The sequence below is a fragment of the Apodemus sylvaticus genome, chromosome 18 (genome assembly GCF_947179515.1).
Source record: "Apodemus sylvaticus chromosome 18, mApoSyl1.1, whole genome shotgun sequence".
NCBI classification, from domain to species: domain Eukaryota; kingdom Metazoa; phylum Chordata; class Mammalia; order Rodentia; family Muridae; genus Apodemus; species Apodemus sylvaticus.
Window position 1 is genome coordinate 23,200,047 of NC_067489.1, and position 22,057 is coordinate 23,222,103.

The 22,057-nt window shown below is 42.0% G+C and overlaps 1 protein-coding gene across 2 annotated transcripts; it reads right to left on the minus strand.

Moving 5' to 3' along the window:
- Window positions 1–433: 433 nt before the first annotated feature.
- Bag4 (BAG cochaperone 4) lies at window positions 434–22,046 on the minus strand. Of its 2 annotated transcripts, XM_052162000.1 has the most exons (5): window positions 21,513–22,046; window positions 14,520–14,624; window positions 6,756–7,010; window positions 5,265–5,516; window positions 434–4,336 (listed from the first exon to the last, which is right to left on the minus strand). In XM_052162000.1, the coding sequence occupies exons 1-5, from the start codon at window positions 21,942–21,944 to the stop codon at window positions 3,851–3,853; spliced, it is 1,530 nt and encodes a 509-aa protein (XP_052017960.1). In that variant the 5' UTR covers window positions 21,945–22,046; the 3' UTR covers window positions 434–3,850. The 2 variants fall into 2 exon arrangements, with proteins under 2 accessions (XP_052017960.1, XP_052017961.1); XM_052162001.1 differs by lacking the exon at window positions 5,265–5,516.
- Between the last annotated feature and the right edge of the window lie 11 nt (window positions 22,047–22,057).

A 22,057-nucleotide genomic window follows, 5' to 3' on the forward strand; every position in this document is an offset into this window, starting at 1 on the left:
ATTTAGTCTATACCTTCCAATGTCAAAAAAACAGCCGGGCAGTGGTGGCGCATACCTGTAATCCCAGCACTCTGGGAGGCAGAGGCAGGCGGATTTCTGAGTTCGAGACCAGCCTGGTCTACAGAGTGAATTCCAGGACAGCCAGGGCTATACAGAGAGACCCTGTCTCAAAAACACCAAAATCCAAAAAACAAAAACAAAAACAGAAGACTAGCAAACTAACTAAGGGTTATTGTTTATGCCAACGCACTATTCCTTTTGTTGTTGATTATTTTTATCTTTACAAACCTCTTTCTTTAAAAGCATTTAAAACAAGCATACAGCAGTAGGCAGAGGAGACAGAACTCACCAGGCTCCGGAAGCTTCATTAGGGCTGGTTTGTTTAGTGTTAACCTTGGTATTTCACCTGAACAAAGGTGCTAGAGAGAAAACAGCTGTTTATCATGCCAGGTGTAGGTAACTTTATTCAAGATTTTGACAAAAATCACCCCCAAAGTAATATAAATTTAGACACCTTAAAAAAGTCTAGATGTGAATTTCAAAAGAAAATTGTTTCAGTTTCAAATGAAGTTCAAGCCAAAAGTCAAACAAATTTTACAAATCATAAATACTAGTTTCCTTCTTAAATTCATTCCATTTTCAAAGACATATCACAAATGTTGCTTTTTTTTTATACTAGCCACTGGAATCAATTAACATAATTTATATCTTTAAATTCTGAGTTTATACCTATTCTGAATATCTTGTTATAATTAAAAATATAAATCCAGAAACCACAGTTCCTTCCAGAAGAATTCAGATTATTAAATATAGAAGAAATGAGAATAGAAAAATCACCATTTAAACACCACAGTAGTAAATGCCACAAGCAAGATCTGCCAGGAGATAGTAAGAGGCAAACTCTAAGCGGAAACAGGACATTTGCATAGTCTCAAAGTGTCTCTAGCAAATACTTGGTAATTACAAAGGAAAGCAGGGTAAAGCTCACAGCAGAGCATCCGAGCAGACACCACTTCAGCAGAGCGCTCGATGTGAACCACGCCAGAAACACATGACAACACCAGTTATGCTTATGATACAACGGCACTGAGCGAAAGACTACTGAGACGACAACCAAATGCAAAGTAGGATCTGGAACGGTTAAGAGGATGCTACTAAAAAGATAAATGAAATAATCTACTTTTAGCTTGCTACTTCAGCTAATATTAATAGCACTATTAACTCTTAATTGCAACAAATGTTTTCATTAGAGAAGATGTCAAAACAAGGGGAAGGTAGAGGATACACAGGAACGCTATTTTTACAACTCTTCTGTAAGTTTAAATCATGTTAGTAGTTCAAAAAATAACTTAGGGTCTATACACATATATGTACATTTGTGCATAGAGTGTATATATACACAAATGAGGGAATGTGCACTAATTGGCATCTTGGGCAGCATAAGGTAAACAGACATGTTTTCTTCTAAATCTATCACTGTCTCACTGGCAACACAGCTAAGCTTTAAGGTTTCTCCTCTTAAAGTTTAATTGTCGAACTCTTAGAGAAAATGCTTGGAGGGATAGTTAGATCTCACTCCTGGCTAGCCTGGCACTATGTAGACCAAGACAGTCTCAAATTCAGAGCTCTATGTACCTGCCTCTGCCTCGTAATGCTGGGGTGACAGGTGTGTGCCACTAAGCCTACTTAGAAAACCTTTTAAAAACATTTCTATATTCTCTTATATATATTCTTTATAAGAGAATCAGGGCAACAGCTATACCTCAGTACAATGCTTGCCTGGCACCACACAAACCAGGAACACACCTACCCGTGTAATAGAAAGTGAGGCACGAGGACCAGAACTTCTGGGGTTGTCCTAGGCTACATGCAAAGTTTAAGGCCAACCTGGCATGAAATTCTGTCTTAAAAATAAAAATTATAAATATCAAACACACATGTGTGTGCAAGCATACACATACCCCATAGACAGATGATTGATTAGCTAGATAGATATAGACAGACAGACACACAGAAAGATGAGATGGATTTGATATTGTTTCATTATGGATCAGGAACTCTGGTAGACTAGGTTGGCCTTGAACTCAAGAGACCTACCTGCCTCCTCTGCCTGAATTAAAAGTGTGCACCACCAATCCCAGCCAAATAAAGTCTTTTAAAAACTATAGACTGGAATAAAATGATCACTTCTTGAATTACTTATCCTGTTTGTTTTTTGGGACAGAATCTTAATTGGCTCAGGCTGGCCTTGAATTTATTATGTAGCTGAGGATGACCTTAAACCTGCAGTCTTCCTGGGTCCATCTCTCAAAGGCTGAGACAGGTATATACCACTATAGCTCGTTTATACACTCCTGGGGATTTAGCCCAGGACTTCATGCATGTTCAGCAGACACTCTACTAACTGAGCCACATCTCTAGCCCCTAGACAATATTTTTACTACATTTCTTCTCATCATATGTTAGCATTTGTTTGATTCTTGTGAGCAGAAGGGACTCTAGGCTTAGTATCACTAATATAAAGGCCTGTTCGTCTAGAAAAAAGTATCACTCTGATATTTGACTTAGAAACTGCTTTTGTTGCAAAAGCAGATACTGTATGCTAGATCTCACTTTAGGCTTAAAAGGTAAATTATTTACCTGCCTCTGTATAACAACATACATGGATAACCAAGAAAGGTCCCTTTCTTAAACTTGGCTCTAAATTGACTGTTAATAATAAGTAACATCTTTCTTATGAAACAGGCAATTCTATGCACTTTAGCCCATGAAATAAAGCCCAAATTTAAATTAAAAGAAAATAATGAATTCTCCACTTCAGCTATGGCTGACTCATTCCCTGAGCGTCAATCTCCTCCTTTTCCTTCTATCGGCTGTAAACTGAGCTTAGATCTGTCCCACAGATCTACTGACTGGAGAATGGTGTAATTAAATAATCATATTTGTTGCTTTTTTGCCATCACTATTTATACTAACTGTGGCACTTAAGTTTCCATGTTTTTAACATAATGCTCTCTATAGAAGCAGCAAGAGCCAAAAGATATTTTTCTTAAAAAAGCAATTTCAAAGTGGATCTTTATCCAAATACAACAAAGCAAAGAATGTCTACAAACACTGTCATTCTTATGTTAATGTAATTTTCGGTCACCTTCCCCATCATGAAAAGCAGAAGTGGGAAGAACAGAACGAACATGCCACACAGGAAGGGAGACGATGACTGTAGGAGCCCACACACGCTGCAGTATATTCAAGTGGTAAAGGATATGAACTCATTCAGAACTGCGCATCTCTCTGGCTGCCAATATTTGACTATATTAAACATATTACTACAAAATGTACGAAGAAGTAGAATAGTATTACATTTGTGACCTGCAGGTAAGAAAACAGAACAGAGGTCCAAGAATCTAAGCTATAATATACACATGAAGTATATGCAGTCACAATGCACAAAAATGTGACAAGTCCAGATGCTTACAAAACAGCCTGTTTGTCTCAGCTTAGGTTTTTGACAACCTGTTACATAAAGTCTAGCTCCCTCCTGAGATCTGATAAGCAGCAGCCTACAGACACCTGTGGGTTTCTTAAGGAGTAAGTCCACTTGGCAATACTGATTAATTCCAGTTTTCCATTATGCTCAGTCATCTGAAAACTGAAAAGAATCTGTCACTGCTGCTCTTCCATTCCTCTGCCGGCTTTTCCAGTTTTTTTTTTTTCTTTCAAGTTTTGGTCAGAAGAAAGTTGGAATGTGTTGCTTCTTGTCACAACAGGCATTTCAAAAGATGGGAACTCACCAAATTAAAGAGTTCTTTGGCCAAATCAGTAACAGGCTTCCCCTGCAATCCAAGTTATTTCATAACCCCTTTTTTTCTAATTTTTCCAGTATGGCCTGGATCTTACAAACAGCTTCTTTCCTGGCCTGACGGACAGAGTCCTGGCCCCCAGTTTCAACAGAATCCAGTTCTAAAAGTTCCTTTGTCAGCATTTCTTCCAGAAGCCAATATGCTTTGTCTGTCTTTTTCCCTACAAACTCTTCTACTTCTTGCTCAAGAAACTGGACCTTCTCCAGCACATGTATGATTTTTTTAATACTTGGAGGAGGGCCTTCATCTGAAGAGAAACCCTCTTCAGGAAGATGGTTACTCGAAACTTGGTTGCTGGGCTGTTCGCTGCTGGCATTACCGTACAGCTGAGGCTCAGCACTGTATTGGACTTGAGAATCCAAAAGGTCTGAGTTCTCACTGTTTACTGCTCCTGGAGATTCATATTGATGGACGCTGCAGGGGAAGCTGTGCCGGCTTATGCCTTGACCAGACTGGTTATAGGAGGACGCAGAATCCTTGGGATGGGAAGACAGAAAGGAGACAAAAGCTGTTTTAATGGGAAGCTATCAACATCAGATATGTTAGTACACATCTTTTACCAACCCTGAAAGTACTTGAAAAGATTCCCACAAACCTGGCTCCTACATAGCATCAGAGACCAACATTGCTAGAAGATAAAGGAAGAGCCCTTTCAAGCGAGAGGCTCAGAATTTGTAAATACGATGGTTGGAATCTACCTCAATGCAAGTCATTCTTGTGAAAACTTCCCAACTAATCTTACTACCTCACAATTCATGTGGTGACTTAATCATTAATTTCCCTCAAATAGTAAGAGCCTGCAGAGCACAGGCAAAGCAGCGCATGTCTGTGGCTAATATGAGGCCACAGACAAACCGGCATGCGCTACTTCAGTGTTCTCCCTCCCTCCCTCCCTCCTACTGCATATCACATCACGAGGCTGTAAAATATATCCTTTGATTCTATTTATATTCAGATACTATCACAACAGAAAATAAGTATTTTCCTGTCCTTTTTAAAAAAAGATATGGTAATGGAGAGATGGCCAGCAGGTAAGACCACTGGCTGCTCTTCCTGAGGACCCAAATTTGATTCTCAGAAGCTACAAGGTAGCTCATAACTGTCTGTAACTCCAGTTCCAGGGGATCTGTCTTCTAAGGGCACCAAGCACACATGTGGCCCATAGACATCCAGGCAGCCACTATATCCATACACATAAAAATGAATGAAAAACTACAAAACAGCTAAAAACCTAAAAAAAAAATCTCCGAAACAATATTGTCTATAAGAGAAAACTAAGCTAACATAACACTTAATAGTAACCACCAACTTTTTTGCAGCTAACAGACTAATACAGAGAACTGTCATCTTGTGTTCCCATAACTGCCTAGAGATCAAAGGAACAGCATGCGGAAGACCTCCTACCTTCGGAGGTTGGGGTGGGGGTGAAGGAGGTGGCTGGGGAGAGCTGTTGCCGGGCCATGGTGACGCATTTTCCGTCATGTACAGGTTCCCAGAGGGGACTGAGGGTGCAGCTGACGGCCAGGGGTACCGGGCGCCCATCCCATAAGCACTAGAAGCCCATGCATCATCTTGTGGCCGCCCCGCTGCTCCTGACTGTGGCACAGCACGGCTGCCATCTCCATAAGGATAATGGGGCAAAGTCATTCCAGGGTTCTAGATTGGGAAAGACAAATATACTGGTGTGCTGGTTGGCCACTGCTTACTTGCAATAGCTTAAAGTAATAAAAATAGCACAGACAGGTCCTGACCTGCCAGTAACACATTAATCAGTTACCAAAAATTCTCCACACCTGAGAAAACATGGCTCCCAAAACAAAGAACAGAGTTGGTAAAAGAGTCATGAGTTAATCTTCAAATTCACTGGATGAAGCATGCATTTTCCAAAAACACTACAGATAAATAAATCCATATACTATAAGATAGTAGAAGTGTTCTCAAAACAAACAGAAATAAGCTTGGTATACTCACAGCATATTAATATATACCTAACAGCATTATAAAAGATTAAGTTAGGGAAAATCCCAAGCAACAAATAAAGATTATTACAAAAATTGTATGGGGGCTGGAGAAATGTCTCAGTGGCTAGAGCACAGACTGTTCTTCTAGAGGATCCAAGTTCAAGTCCTAGCTACCCTATCAGGGGTTCCTGGGCCCACTCCAGTCCCAGGAGTGTTCACACTTGTGACCTCTGAGTACCTGCACTCATGCATGTGAGCACACAGTCATGAGAGTATGCATGGGATTTAATACAATGAAGATAGAGAACAAAAGAGGAGCCAGGTGTAGTGGCATATGTCTCTAGTCCTAGCACTCAGGAGGGAAAGGCAGGCAATCCGCTGTGAGTTTGAGGCCAGCTAGGTCTGTACAGAGAGGTCCAGGTGCCAGGGATACATACTGAGACCTGATCTCAAAGAAGAAAAAGAAAAAAAAGAAACAGAAAAAAAATATATAAATTGTAGGCTGGAGAAATGGTTCAGTGGGTCAAGGCACTGTTATTCTTTTATATTTTATATAAGAGAATAACACTGTCACTGTCTTCAGACACACCAGAAGAGGGCATTAGATACAATTACAGATGGTCGTGAGCCACCATGTGGTTGCTGGGAATTGAACTCAGGACCTCTGGAAGAGCAGCCAGTGCTCTTAACCACTGAGCCATCTCTCCAGCCCTTTTGTTTCATTTTTGAGACAAGGTCACACCACATGCTCTTGAATGGTCATGAACTCAAAGGGCTTCACCTGCTTCTGCCTCATGAGAACTGAGGTTAAAGGTATACACAGCGTGTATGGCTCTAGTTGTTTTCTTAAAACAGCACTAGTGTAAATGGGTAACATTCCTCTGTTTAAATTCAAGAAATAGAGGCATTTTTCCCATCATGGGAAATTGCTTACCTGTGAAGCAGGATATCCTGGAACCTGTGCCCTCAGAGGAGGTGCTTCTGTTGGACAGTCCTGCTGGGAATACATCCAACGAGACACTGGAGTTGGGCTGTTACCAGGTGAGCGGTAGGTGTTTGGAACTTCTGTGGAGTAGTTGCTTTGGGCATAGCCAGGTACGTAGTAAGCCCCAGAGTAAGAGGCAGTACTTGCTCCAGGGCCAGGAGGGTAAGGCGGACCATATGCTCCATTTGCATAAGAATTCAGACTCTGGAAAAAAAAAAGGTAATCAGCAAGGAAAAGACAAGGGTCAACATAGACAACTTGAGGAAGTAAAGGTGTCTGTAACTGCTGACCATCTAAGCTATGTCAGCAGTCTATAAGATGCTCTTTCTCTTTGCTAGAATCACACACCAGGTACTGAACTCAGGCTATGCCTAAGTCATGGGGCATCAATGGAAGACTACATTGTGATGACAGACAACACAAGAAGGAAGGGCTCCCAAAACATTTCCTTATATTTAATTCATAGCTACATGTCTAAGCAGAGAGCTTGTGCCCACAGGAAGCAACTCTAGGAATCCTGGGGGACAAGGTAGAGGAAAGAAAATATCATTATATAATAGAAAGGAAAAAAATCAGAAACACTCTCAAATAGCTTTATATTTAGTTACTCTTAGCTTCCGTTTCTCTAACAGGAAAATGAAGAGCCAAAATTTACCTTGTAGAATTATTAAGAAAAACTGAGATAACAAAAATAAATGACAGCAGATAAACAATTTATTCAACAAGATGATGACTGCATTATTGCATTATGATGAGTTCTAGAAATGACCCAGTCCATATTGAACTAAGCAGCCACCCTGCTTTCCTGATAACAGTAACAACAGATAACAAAGAAGCTCTTCACTACACTGCTTACTAAGGAGATTTCTTATAGTTTGGTCATTGTTTTAAACAGTGCTGTGAACCAAACCCAGGGCCTTGTGTGTGTCAGACAAGTGTGCTACCTCCAAGATACATCGCTGATCCCTTTTCCCGGAGTTTTAAATCACCTACCCAGACTATTATATTGCTCATATCCAGAACCCTGCTTAATGCTCCAAATAAGATTAAAGCTAAGCTTTAAACTTCAACTCTGACTTTATAATGCTTTCTATTATTTGCTGTGTGTGTGTGTGTGTGTGTGTGTGTGTGTGTGTGTGTGTGTGTGTGTGTATGAAGCGAGTGTGTACATGATGTGGAAGATGCATGTGTCACAGCTTGCTTGTAGAGGTCAGAGGACAATCTAGACAGTGGGTCCTTGTCTTTCACTTGCCCTTGAACTTGTGTGACACAGGGCCTCTTACTCAGTTTTAAATTACAGCCTAGAGAATACAGACACAAGGGAATACAGCCTTTATGTGGCTCTGGGAATCCAGACTCAGGTCACGTTTGCATGGAGAGCGCTTTGTCCACTGAATTATCTCCCTAGTTTCACTTTAGCTTTTCAAATAGTAAATACAGAGAATCATGTTTTCTTGTAACCGTAACTCCCAGGAGGATGTACCAGGAAGAATTTCAAGTTTGTAGGTAGTATTCTACTTAGTATTCTACCCTATCTGAGGAAGGGAGGAACCCTAATTGCGTATACACACCTGTAATCCTAGCACTGAGGCAGGAGGATTACTAGATAGAAGACATTGGCCTACATTAGTAAGACCTATTTTAGAAACAAGAGAAACAAAATACAAATGCCTAAAGAACTGCATGTTTGGTCAGGGACAATAAAAGAATAAAGAGCTAAGTAATATATTCCCCATAAGCCCTTGAGGATTTCAGTCTGAAAAAAAGAACTCCTTAATAGAATACAAAGGTCAAGATTTGATAAAATACCATATGACTATTGCAGCTTCCCAAGGAAATCACTCAACTAGAAAAAAGTCACAGGCACCAAGTTGTCAAGTACTTTACTTGTAATTACACAAACTAGTACAGGGCTGGAGGGATGGCTCAGTTAAGGGCACCGGCTGATCTTCAGAAGACCCAGGTTCAGTTTCCAGCATCCACATGGCAGCTCACAACCATTAGCAGTTCTACTTCTAGGAATCCTGATGCCCTGCTAGTCGATACAGGCACTACAAATGCATGTGGTAAACATGTGTACAAGTAGATGAAACACACACATGCACACACTCTTTTGCACAAACACACACAGGTGTAAAATTAAGTAACACTTAAAAAAAATGACTTACATAAAATATCACAGAGCCTAAATGCCCTATGGTAATCAAATGACTAAACTGTTGGTGTTTTGTCTAAGCTCCACCCCACACCTACCTGGCAATAGCCAGGCATGCCCCGCCCCAGAGATCTGGCCCACTATAAGAGGGGCTACTTGCCCCTCCTCTCCCTCTTTGCTCTCTCCGCTCTCCCACATACTCTCACCTCTCTGCCCCTTGGGCTCTCCTCCTTCCCCCCTCCACGTGGTCATGGCCGGCCTCCTACTCTCTCCTCTCCTCTCCTCCTCTCCCCTCCTCCCTCTCTCTCTCTCTCTCCCTCTCCTCTTCTCTTCTCTTCTCTTCTCTTCTCTTCTCTTCTCTTCTCTTCTCTCTCTCTCTCTCTCTCTCTCTCTCTCTCTCTCTCTCTCTCTCTCTCTCCCACTAACTCCCATCCCCTACTCTGAATCAACTCTATTATATACCATGCCTGTGTGTGTGTGGTCCCCCAGGGGGCAGAGGTGCCCAGGCAAGGGCCTGCCTGGGCATCCCCTTCCCCACGCTGCCGTGCCACACTCCCTTAACCCCCAATCCTCCTCTTTTTAAGCCCTCTCATAAACAGATTAAGGACTAGTTTTTTTTTTTTAATTGAATTTTTATTTCACATGCATTGGCGTTTTGTCTGCATGTTTGTCTTGTGTGAGGTTGTCAGACCCCTGAAACTGGAATTACAGCAAGCTGTAAGCTGACTTCTTGTGTGTATTGGGAGTTGAACCCAGGTCCTCTAGAAAAGCAGCCAGGACTCTTAACCACTAAGCTATCTCTCTAGCCCCAAGAATTATTCTTTTAATACATTTTATTTAATTTATTGTTAAAAACAAGAAGATTTAATTTTAGAATTGTTTCCTTGTAAATAAAATCTTTTGCTTTGTCTTTACATTTATTTATTCACTTCTTTTTGAGACAGGGCCTCAACATGTGGCTTGGCTGGCCTAAACTTGCTATGTCCATAGGGCTGGCCTTGAACTCAGTCCTTCTGACTTTGCTTCCTGAGTGCTGGAAATGAAGGTGTGTGTCACCATGCCTCCTCTTATTTCTTTATTGTGTACGTGAGAGTGGTGGGAACGTAGGTCACACACATGAAGGCACTTGTAAGAGCTGTCTCCTCCTCCATGTGGGTTCCAGAAACTGAACTTGGGTGAGGAGGCTTGGCAACAAGCACCTCTACCCACGTTATCTTGCTGGCACTTCTTTGTAAAGTTTTAGTCATGTTACATGTACTAGTCACTTTTCTGTTGCTGGGATAAACACATGACCAACTAGAGAAGGGTTTATTTGGGTTTTTGGCTCAGAGGCTGAGTTCCCCTGTGGTGGGGTAGAGGCATAGAGGCTGGAGCAGTAAGCTAAGAACTCAACTCATCTCTCTCTCTCTCTCTCTCTCTCTCTCTCTCTCTCTCTCTCCATTTTATGTGCATTAGTGTTTTGCCTGCATGTATATCTGTGTGAAGGTGTTGGATCCCCTGGAACTGGAGTTACAGACAGTTGTAAGCTACCATGTGTGGGTGCTAGGAACTGAACATGGGTTTTCTAGAAGAGCAGCCAGAGCTCTTAACCACTGAGCCATCTCTCCAGCCCCTAAAGCTCGCATCTTTGTGCTTTAAGCACAAAGCAGAAAAAACCATGTCGCGAGTGGCTCAAGTCTTTATCCAACCCAACCCCCAGTGACATACAGATTTCCTTAAACAAGACCATACCTCTTAAATCTCCCTAAGTTCCACCACCTGGGAACCAACTGTTCAAATGTCAGAGTCTATGGGGGACAGTCTCACTTAAATTGGTAGGGTTTTTTATTTTGTTGTTTTTAAATACACATACTTAAGTTTATTTGCAAGCAATAGAACTATACTATTGGTATTTGCTTCAAAACACTCCAAAGATAAATACAATATGGTCAAGTGTTGAGACTTGTTGAAGCTGAGAGAAACCTTTAAAATTTTCCTTATGAAAGAAAATGGCCGGGTGGTGGTGGCTCACGCCTGTAATCCCAGCACTCTGGGAGGCAGAGGCAGGCAGATGTCTGAGTTTGAGGCCAGCCTGGTCTACAGAGTGAGTTCCAGGACAGCCAGGGCTACACAGAGAAACCCTGTCTTGAAAAAAACCAAATCCAAAAAAAGAAAAAAAAAAAAAAAAGAAAATGAGGAAGAAGCTGGGTATGGCGGTCACAGGCCCATAATTCCAGCACTGAAAAGGTTGAGAGCTACGGGAGTGAGAACAACGAAGTTCCTGTCATTGAGTCTGTAAATTGCACATAACAGGCAAACACAGAAGTGTGCACTGGGGCAGCAGAGATGTCTTAATGGGTAAAGCGCTTGTTTTGCAAGCCTAATGATGTGAGCTCAACCCCTTGATCCAGTGAAAAGAACTTCTACAAAGCTCTCCCCTGACTCCCACAAGTGCACCATGGCACACTCTGACCAACAAGTGTGAACACAAACACACACACACACAGAGAGAGAGAGAGAGAGAGAGAGAGAGAGAGAGAGAGAACTAAAAACTGAATTTCAACATTTAAAAGGTGTATATTGGTTTCAAGTGTAAACAGACAATGGAGGAAAGCCTTAAGATGTATTTCTCAAGTTATTTTTATTCTTTCCTTACTTTTCAATTTTCTATGCCTGTCAGTGTGAAGGGTCTTATTCTGAAGTTCTCTGTGAAGCTTTGCTAGTGCTCAACTTGTGATTCTCCTTATCTTTGCCTCTGCATCTTTTTTCTTTTCTTTTTCTTTTTCTTTTGTTTTTTCCAAACAAGGTTTTTCTGTTTGGCCCTGACTATCCTGGAACTCACTCTGTAGACCATACACTGGCCTCAAACTCAAGAGATCTGTCTGCCCCTGCCTCCCAAATGCTGGGATTAAAGATGTGCCACCATGCCCAACTTCCAGATATTTACTACATTTACATTAATTAGTCAATTTACATTTTTAAAAAGCTTTATTATATGTTACAGAATTAAAAAATTTCTCAAGGGGCTAGAGAGATGGCTCAGTGGTTAAGAGCACTGACCGCTCTTCCAAAGGTTCTGAGTTCAAATCCCAGCAATCACATGGTGGCTAACAACCATCTGTAAGGAGATCTGACGCCCTCTTCTGGTGTTTCTGAGGACAGCTACAGTGTATACAGTGTACTGATTTATAGTAATAAATAAATCTTTAAAAAAAAAAGAAAATTTCACAAAAATACTGTTTGGAACTACAAATACTTAAAAAGGAATATAATAATCGGTTCATCAAAAGACACTGTGTCTGCTGTTAAGAGTTTTTCCCTAAAACTATAAATGTCTATGATTTCAGCAGACTGCTGATTGTTTATTTCCTTCTTTCTTTTATATTTGGTTCTTTGAGACAGGTTTCTCTATATAACCCTGGCTGTCTGGGAACTTGCTCTGTAGATCAGATTGGCCTGGAACTCAGAGAATCAGCTGCCTCTGCCTCCCATGCTGGGAGTAAAGGATAAGCCACCACCATTCTGACTAAAGTTTTAAGGTATGACTATGACCTTGACCCTTTTTTTTTAAATTTCAGTATCTCAGGAACCATTAAATAAATCTGTGACTATTCCATATCTGCATTTGGAAACTGGGAACTTCTGGGTCTATGCTAATAGCTACAATTACTTTGTTGTACTTCATCTCAGGCAAATACTGGATGGCTCCAGATATCCTGACACAAAGATCTGGCACTACTACTTTTCCTGTCTGACCAATTGCATGCCATTAGAGCAAGGCCAGCATGAACAGAACAGCTGCAGCATGTGCTGGTCAGGCAGTTATCTCATCTTGCAACTTAAAACTTGCAAGTGGTGGCGCACGCCTGTAATCCCAGTACTTTGGGAAGCAGAGACAGGCGGATTTCTGAGTTCGAGGCCAGCCTGGTCTACAGAGTGAGTTCTAGGACAGCCAGGGCTACACAGAGAAACCCTGTCTCGGAAAAAACCCTGTCTCCCAAAAAAACCAAAAACCAAAAACCAACAACAACAACAAAAAAAACCCTTCACTCTTGTGCCTTTGGGAGGAAGAAGCGGTGTATTTCTGAATTTGAAAAATAAAAAACAAAAAAACAAAACGAAAAACAAAAGAAAAACTAAACAAACAAAACCCTTCACTATTCTAAATGGACCCCTTCCCAGCACTTTGGCTCCAGTGAGTTCTAAGTGATAACTTTTCGTCCATTTCTAGTTAAGTCACTCTGATATTCCTGCTAGCAAAGAAGTAAGTAGGTGCCTTTTTGAGCCGGCACTACCTCCACTTGCCACTGTGACCTCAAAAGGTGGTCCCTGAAAGAAAACATCTTCATTTTGTCATCGCACTGTTCATAAAATATTTTCTGCAGAGATAGTTCTCATAAATGTGTCATGTGACTTGATCTCAATAACGTCTGAAATCGGGGAAACATCAAGTCTGGGTGCTGTTCTGGGCAAAAGGTTTGTTCAGAAGGCAGCCACTCCAGCATAGCTGGGCATGGCAGCACACAGCTCTATTCCCAGCACATGGGAGGCAGAAGCAGGCAGATCTCTAGATCTCTGTGAGTTTGAGGCCAGCCTTGTCTACATGGTGACTCCCAGGACAGCTAAGACTATACAGAAAAACTTTGTCTCAACATACCCATACCCTAAAAAAAGACAAAGGGCAAGTGGACACAAACTCCTATCCTTTCCCAAGAAGTTCTTTTTGTACTTGCTGGGAAAGAGCTACTCCAAGTGGAGCTGACAGCGGGTGCAGTACCCATACACCAGCGCAAACCCACCTTTAGGAGTAGCTGCACAACACAAACTCCACCTTTTGTTGAGGGTTCGTTTTTGTTTGTTTGTTTTATAGGTGCTTCTTTTTATTTTCTTTCTTTTCTTTTTTTTGGTTTTCTGGATTTTGTTTTTTTTCGAGACAGGGTTTCTCTGTATAGCCCTGGCTGTCCTGGAACTCACTCTGTAGACCAGGCTGGCCTTGAACTCAGAAATCCGCCTGCCTCTGCCTCTGCCTCCCAGAGTGCTGGGATTACAGGCGTGTGCCACCACCGCCCGGCTTTCTTTTCTTTTCTTTTGTTGTTTTTAAAGGAACAAGAAGTTAGGTACATAGGGTGGGAGGTGAGGACACCTGGAAGGAGTAGGGCGATGGAAAAGTGATCAAAATATACTGAATAAAAAAATTTAATAAAATAAAGAGGAAATGTCATAATGAGACTGATTATCATATACTTAATATATGGTGATAATCATTTTAATTGAAGTTTGTGGGAGTGCTTACCTAGTGTTCAAGAAGCCCTGAACACTGAATAAAATTGGAGTGGTAAGAGGGTCAAGAAGTTCAAGGCCATCCTGTACTTTATAAAACTATCTTTAAAAAAGAAAAGAAAGCCGAGAGGTAATTACAGCACTCAAGAGAAGTTTCTGGGAGTTCAAGGCCAATCTGTGAATTCCTGGACAACCAGGACACAGAAACAAACAAACAAACAAAAAACCTAACAAACAAACAAACAACAAAGAAAGAAAAGGAAAAGGAAGAATGAAAATGTGCTAATCTTCAACCATACCTGGCCTTGTAACTCTGGCCTCACAGGGTATGTGCTTGGGTATGGAGCCCTTGGTCGCACAGAATTCCAGTAGTTAGAGTTATAGCCAGGGTATGGTGGCTGTTCCTAAGGAAAAGAGAAACAAATTAAGTAACATTCTTTCTACTGTTGATACTTTCTTTTGCAACAGAGTTTCACCTACATACACCAAGTAACCAAAAATTTGCTACATCACCAAGGCCTCAAACTTGCAACCCTCTTGCCTCTGCCTTCTAGTGCTAGAATTACAGGGAGCATTAACATGTCCAATTCATTCTTAGTATCAGTTAGATAGCAAGAGAAGCAAAAGAAATACTTCTAACATGAGGTAAGGTTAGGAGAATCAAAAAAAAAGAGACGGAAAAGGAGCTCTAGTATAGAAGCATTATAATCATTATAAGTTATAGAGTAAACCACATGCTCCAGAACAACTATTGACTCTCTGGTAAAAGACTGGTCTTATGGCACACCACTTGAAATGACAATGAAAGGAATTCTATGTCAATGTGACTAGTAAAATCAGAGACAGTGCCCTTTGTCCATATCAGTCACTACCACTCATCAGTACATTTTGAGTATACCCAATATGAAAATTTGAAATCCAAATTGCTCTAATTCTGGATTTAGAACTCTGCTATGATATGCCAAGAGGAAAAGTGTATAGTGATCTCATCTGATGAGCTGCAGTCATATGCAGGGAATGGGTGTGTGGCTCTATAGTAGAGCACTTGACTAAGCATGTTAGAGGCTCTGGGCTCATCCCCAGCCCAGCAAAACAAAATGCAGGCACAAAAAAATGCTGTACAGTTACCCTCAAAGTCACACATAAAAGTTATACATAAATAAATGTCATGTTTAGATTCGGGTCCTGCCTTCAAAATAACTCATGTTTTATGCTTTCAAAAATCTGAAAACTGAAATCTTCTGGTCACAAACATTCATTTACCCTGTTTAACTAGTACAAAATAAGTTATTCATCACTATTTAGAATTATACTTACCTAACAACCGTGGAACATAAAACTATTACTACACAAGTATAGTAGAATTTTCCTTGTCTAATCACTTTAAATATTAATACAAGAAGTCTGTGGTTGGACAGGGAAAAGGGAGGTGGGGCTAAGAGCTTCAAAGATGGGGACGGAGGAGTAGAAGGGGAAGGAGGAAGATGGAGGACAAACAGGATGATTCAAATTTCGGGTGGCTTTAAATAGCCACAGGTAACTATACTATCATATAGGTATTGAATAACTTGTCTAATCTAGGTGGGTAGCTTGTATCTTTATCAATTGGCTCTGAAATTATTGTGTGGGCATCTTGTGAATTGAGAATTTATTGATATAAATCTGACTGGTTAATTATAAACTTCTAGAGTTTTGATTTACTGGGTTACTGGAATTTGGGACTGCCGACCACAGGGGGTGGATGGCTGAGAAGGTACAGCAGCTCTGAAACAGGCGAGGGCCACAGAGGCTAGCCTAGAGGAAGCAGGACTGCAGGAAGAAAGGAGCTGCGTGAAGTGTGGGAACCTGCTGTTCTTTTCCCTGTCCAATCATACACAAGTGTATCTACACATCTATTTTTAGTACTTTCTCCTATGTCCAAACCTTCTGCTTATAACATCAGTATCATCTATAACATCATATAGAACAATCACCACTGGAAGGTATAACTCTGGCTGTGATAGTATCATCTTTTCAAGCATTGTTTTAAAACAAATTGTAATAAAGCACTAACTGTTGTAAGAATCCTCCAAACCAATTCTTAAGCTTTTAGCTGAACACACAATGTATTTATTCTTCTGAAAGGTGAGCTATTTTGCTTTGAACTTACAGTTTAGCACACTTTAAGTGCACTTTTGGCTCATAACAAACCACTTTATTTCCTTTATGTAGATAGGTTTGTTGGTTATGCTGGATTAAGTTACCTATATCTACACTCTCTACCAAGAAGACAAGCGCTGAAGCTGACTGACTGCCCTAGCTGTGGGGAACCCAAGCCTAAATCTTCAGACTCTGAGGGTCAGTCCCTCCAGGTGAATCTTTAAGGTCCAATTTCACCACCAGGATCCTCCACACTATTCATTTCCTCTCTTCCTGACTCAGCTTCCTAATACCAGAGTTCCTTGCTTTTCTTTCTTCAGCCAGACTCACCTCACAAACATCACTGCAGACCACCTCCAACCCATGCCCAGCAACTATTAACTATCATTCTCCTTTGGAGGGGGAGTGCCTGTCAGCCACTCTCCACCAACTTCTATTTATGGCCTAATGAGCCTCTCCTCTATCAAGGATGGAATGCTGCTGAGCCCAGTGGTGTGTAGGTCTTAAATAAGAAATCACAGCTGCTGTGAATTCATCAATGCAACCATCACGTCATACCCAGAAGACAGTCTTTCAGAACACCCTTCTCCTTCCTCCAGCTCTTACATTCTTTCCACTCCCACTTCCTTAGTAATGTTCTTTGATCCTTGGAGGGGACAATACATGACCTCTTTAGGGCTGAGCATTCAGCAGTGACTTCTTTCAGCACAGTAACCAGTTTTGAGTCTGAGCATTATTAGTTACCACCCACTTACAACACACACACACAAGCTCCCATTACCAACACTAACAAACCCTTGACCAAACCTGAGAACAGCACTAATCTGTGAGCATACACGTAATCAGAAGGAAGATCTTTGGTGGGCACAATTTGTCCATTTAGCAAAACAACAGAAGTAGCAGTTTCCTCACTAGGGTCTACGACCTCCCCAGCCATAGGGTTCTGAACAGGCGTACAGTACCAGGCATGAATTCTCTACTATAGAGCAGGACTCAAACACAAAGTGTTTGGGACCCTACAATAGTCATGCCACTCCATCACACAGGTAGGCACATTTTTGCCAGGCAAGTTAGTGGTTTAGCATGAATCCACTGTTAGAACCTAGGTAAAAATATTAAGGCCTAGGTAACAGTTCCCTGGCTAGCCTGCCATTTATAGGGAAACTTTCTCATATGTTTCTGATGTTACTAGGAAACTTTCATTTGTTGCCAAGTTGATTACATATTCTGTTATGTTCTGTGCCCTTGGAAACCAATCACGATAGAAATCAGTAGAACTGTTTTGTATAATTACCCATAAGCTTGGACCCGAACCAACCACCCAACAGCACTTCTTGCACCTATGAACTTGCCTTTATAAGCTGCCCCTGAGATGGACCCCAACATAAGAGAAACACCTGCAGCAACAGAAGAAACTATTTGGAATATGACTTCCATTTTGAGTCGTGGCTGAGTAAAATTTAAGTTCCCAAGACCTCCCTGGGAACTAACATCTTACTTGACAGAAAGAAACATGTATGTGGGTAACTGACATCATGGTTGGCAAGTTAAGACATGAATGTTAGACAAGTCCCATCCTGGCACACAAGTTAAGACAAAGCAAGCCCCCTGCCACAGTTGGGGACTGCCACAGTCCCCAACTAATAGAAGTAGGATAAATGTAAAATAAAGACTTAGTCCTAAGGAAATGCCCCATCTCTAAATCCTGATCGGTGGAATAACTTGGCACAGATGTTTATGGATTTGGGGTTTAAAAACCCTATAGAATCTTAAACTTGGGATCAGCAACTCAAGGCATTATGAAAATTAGCCAGAAGGGAGAAAGCATCCAGCTCAGTTTCACCTTGATTTCTCTATGGCCTGCAAACAAAGTATATTGTATCTTCAACAATAGGATTTTATCATCCAGTTCTGGTGGCTAACCAAGAACTATGGCAACAGAATAAAAAAAACTACAAAAACATGTATGTATGCATTGGATGTATATGCTGGTGCCTGAGAGGTCAGAAGAGGGCGCTGGACCAGACACCAGACAGTTGTGAGCTGCCATTGGATGCTGAATTGAACCCAGGTCCTCTGGAAGAGCAGCCATTGAGCCATCTCTCCAGGCCTGGACATTCTCTTAAAAAAAAAAAAAAAAGGTAAAAGTGGTAGATTTCTAATTTTACCCTGTGCCATAGTCAAACATATTAATTTTGTTTGGTTGTTTTGTGTTCTGTTTTGTTTTGTTGGAAACAGGGTTTCTCTATCAGGCCTGGCTCTCCTGGGAACTTGCTCTATAGAACAGACTGGCCTTGAATTCAGAGATCCACCTCTGCCTCCCAAATGCTGGAATTCAAGTTCATCCTTGGCCACACAGTGAGTTCCAGGTCAGCCTAAGATACAAGAGACCCTGTCACGAAACATTAATTAGTAGTCGACTCTTAATTGTATGGGGACACACCTGGTTGGGATGCATACCGAGGCCCAAGGCTTATCCCTTCAATAGTAGTTCTACCTTCCTCCACAAGGCACGGTCTCTCAATCAAACCCAGAGCTCTCTACATGGCCAGCTAGCTCTGGGGATCCTTCTCAACCTTCTAAAGATGGAATTATAGGTTGAGCTATCCCAGCCACCCAACATTTATGTGGGTTCTAGGGATCCAAAGCCCTGTCTTTTTACTTGCAAAGTGTGCAATCTCAATAGCTCTATACTTTTTTTTTTAATTTCACAGATAAATATTATAAAATTTAGTAAAAGTCAATAAGCTAAGATTGTGGATTTGGAAAAAAAAATGTACATCTATGACAACATGCATAGACAAAGGCAGAAGCAGAGGCAGGTGGATCTCTGTGAGTTGGAGGCCAGCCTGGTCTCCAGATGGTGTTCCAGAACAGCCAGGGCTACACAGAGAAACAAAACAAAATTTACAGATGCCCATTATACATTTCCAGTTTATCTCAAACTTCTCTAGCCCATAACCTGCCTAGTATGCACAGCTCTACTCCAAACCTCATAACTCCCGAGATGTTGAACTTCAACTTTTGCAAGTTTTCCCTAACCAGAAGGACTTTTAGTTTGATAGCAAACTTGACAGAAACCAGTTTAAGCCGGGCGATGGTGGCGCACACCTTTGATCCCAGCACTTGGGAGGCAGAGAGGCAGGCGGATTTCTGAGTTCGAGGCCAGCCTGGTCTACAGAGTGAGTTCCAGGACAGCCAGAGCTACACAGAGAAACCCTATCTTGAAAAACAAAAAAACAAAAAAACAAACAAAAAAAAAAAAAAAAAAAAAAAAAAGGAAACCAGTTTAAAGCTTGACTCCTTTTCCTCATCAACTGGTCTTTAATTTGGGTACTTAAAGGCTGAGTCCTTCATCTATAGATGCTACGATTAAAGTCAATCCATCGGCCTGCTTACCCGATCCTACTTACTGAATCAGCACAGGGAGTACGGATCCTTCTATCCGGCTGACTTCAGAATGCTACATAGTATTTACTCTTATTCAATTTTTAGAGAAACAATTAGCCTACCCTTTTAAAATGTACAATTCAGTGGTTTTCAGGATACTCAGAATTAAACTCACCAACTTCAGAACATTGTATCACCTCAAAGCCCAGTTTTGCAACATTTCCTTCCAGTCCCAAACCCAGCAGCCCACAGATGTTTCTGTCTAGAGGAATTGCTCAATATGGGCACCACATATAAATGGAATCACACAATATGAAATGCAATCCTTGTGATTAATTTTATCCACCAAGCATAACCTATTCATGTTCATTCCATGTTAAAACAAATATGTGAGTGTGGGGGGGGGGGGATTTCATACCTTTCTAGATGTATGTTCTAAAATGTAAGTCATGTTTGTTAATCCAGCAATCAGTTGATAACTATACAAGTTATTTCCAATTTTTGGCTATTATCATTAATGATGTTAAAAAGATGTATTGTTTGTCTTTTGTTGTTGTTGTTCTTTTTTTTTTGAGACAGGGTCTCACCATGTTGCTCTGGCTGTCCTGGAACTCATTATGTCTATGCGGACCAGGCTGGCTGATCTGCCCCTGCCTCCTGGGTGCTAGGATTAAGTGCACACACCACCCCTTGTTTTCCATTTCTTGAGTATACTTACAGGTAGATCTCCTAGATCATAAACTAATTCTCTGTCAGAAGTTTTAGGAACGACCCAGCTATTTTCCAAAGCACTGTACTATTTTACAATCCCGTCACGGATGTGTGAGAATTTTACAATTAATTTTCAGCAAATAAGAATGTTATGAAGGGGGCTGGAGAGATGGCTCAGAGGTTAAGAGCACTGACTGCTCTTCCAGAGGTCCTGAGTTCAATTCCCAGCAACCACATGGTGGCTCACAACCATCTGTAATGGGATTTGATGCTCTCTTCTGGTGTGTCTGAAGTGTACTCATATACAGTGTACTCATATAAAGATAATAAACAAATCTTTTTTTTAAAAAAAAAGAATGTTATGAAGGCCAAAAGATGTGTGCCACCATCCTCGAATGATAGCCTCATACAAGGAGAAAAGAGAAATACATTTTTGTCATGTATGCAAGTAATAAAATGTTACAGGTCCAAACATACTAAGCAAGTTGGTCTCTCAGAGCCTTCTTTATTCAAAAATTTGGAAGCATGAATAGCATCTGTCTTGCAGTCTTGTGATGATTAAATAGAACATAAAGGTACTTTTACGACATTGATTATTCCTGATTCTATTCCCGGCAAAGCTTTAGTGATAAGGAGCTAACCGATCAGCCCGCCCCGTTTCGATCCCGTCCCCGCGGGAGGGGCTGCTGAGTAACGACTGAGGCTGTAGCTCCCCTAGCCACGCAGGATAAATTGTTAGAGCCCAATCACGCTAACCTACGCTCTCGGGAGACAGATCCTGCAGCCTGCTACTAGCTTACGAAGTCAGTGCAGAATAATTTTTCGGTTTTTTTTTTCTTCCCGTGGTAACAGGCACACTTATGATGGCTGAAGTAAAAAACGAAGGGACAAATGGAACCCAAGCATATATCCCCTCGCCTCTGCACCCTCCCCAAAAGAAGAACAAATCAGAAACCCGAGTCGTAACCAACCCTAAGTATAAAGCCCCCAAATGTCCTCACCTCCGCCCAAGACTTCCCTCCTGGAGCCCCGGAAAAGACTTCGGAGCTTACCTGGTGGCCTCCTCCGGCTCTGCTGGGCTCTGCCCAGGCGCCTCCTGAGGGGTAGTAGCCGTCGCCACCTGCGCCTTCTCCCGGCCAGGTGGTCTCGGCCGGGGCGCCCCCGCGCCCTCGCCAGGAAACCGGAGGCTGGGGAGGCTCAGGGCGAATAGGAGGGTATATGGGCGGAGGTACGTGCACCGGGACATCGCCTCCCCCGGGCCCATAGTAGCGGCCGTACGAAGGGCCGTCACTGGGGCCGTAGCCCGAGCGCCTCAGGGCCGACATGGGCTCCGCTGCCGCGAAGCGCTTCCCGCCCCCCACGACCGTCCCATTGCGCAGGCGCCTGCGGGCGACAGGTATTGGCTGGCGGCGAAGGGGGATAGGACGGCTACAGCCAATCCCGAGTCGGTCCCGCCCCTTACACGGCGGGTCCTGAGCGGTCATGGACGGTACCCGTCAACCGGGGCCTCGGAGCAGGAAAGCGAGGCGAGGGACAGCGCTTGTCACGCGTGAGGAAACGCCTATCCTCCGCCCTTCCGACCTGGACTTCACGTCAC

Bases quoted from the DNA above. Each gene is read 5' to 3' on its own strand.
- Bag4 (XM_052162000.1), bottom strand. From the start codon at position 21,944: ATGACCGCTCAGGACCCGCCGTGTAAGGGGCGGGACCGACTCGGGATT. The intron at 14,625-21,512 runs GTAAGCTCCGAA...TCTTTTCCTTAG, and splicing joins GAGCCGGAGGAGGCCACCAG to GAACAGCCACCATACCCTGG. The intron at 5,517-6,755 runs GTAAGCAATTTC...TTCCCAATCTAG, and splicing joins CAGGATATCCTGCTTCACAG to AACCCTGGAATGACTTTGCC.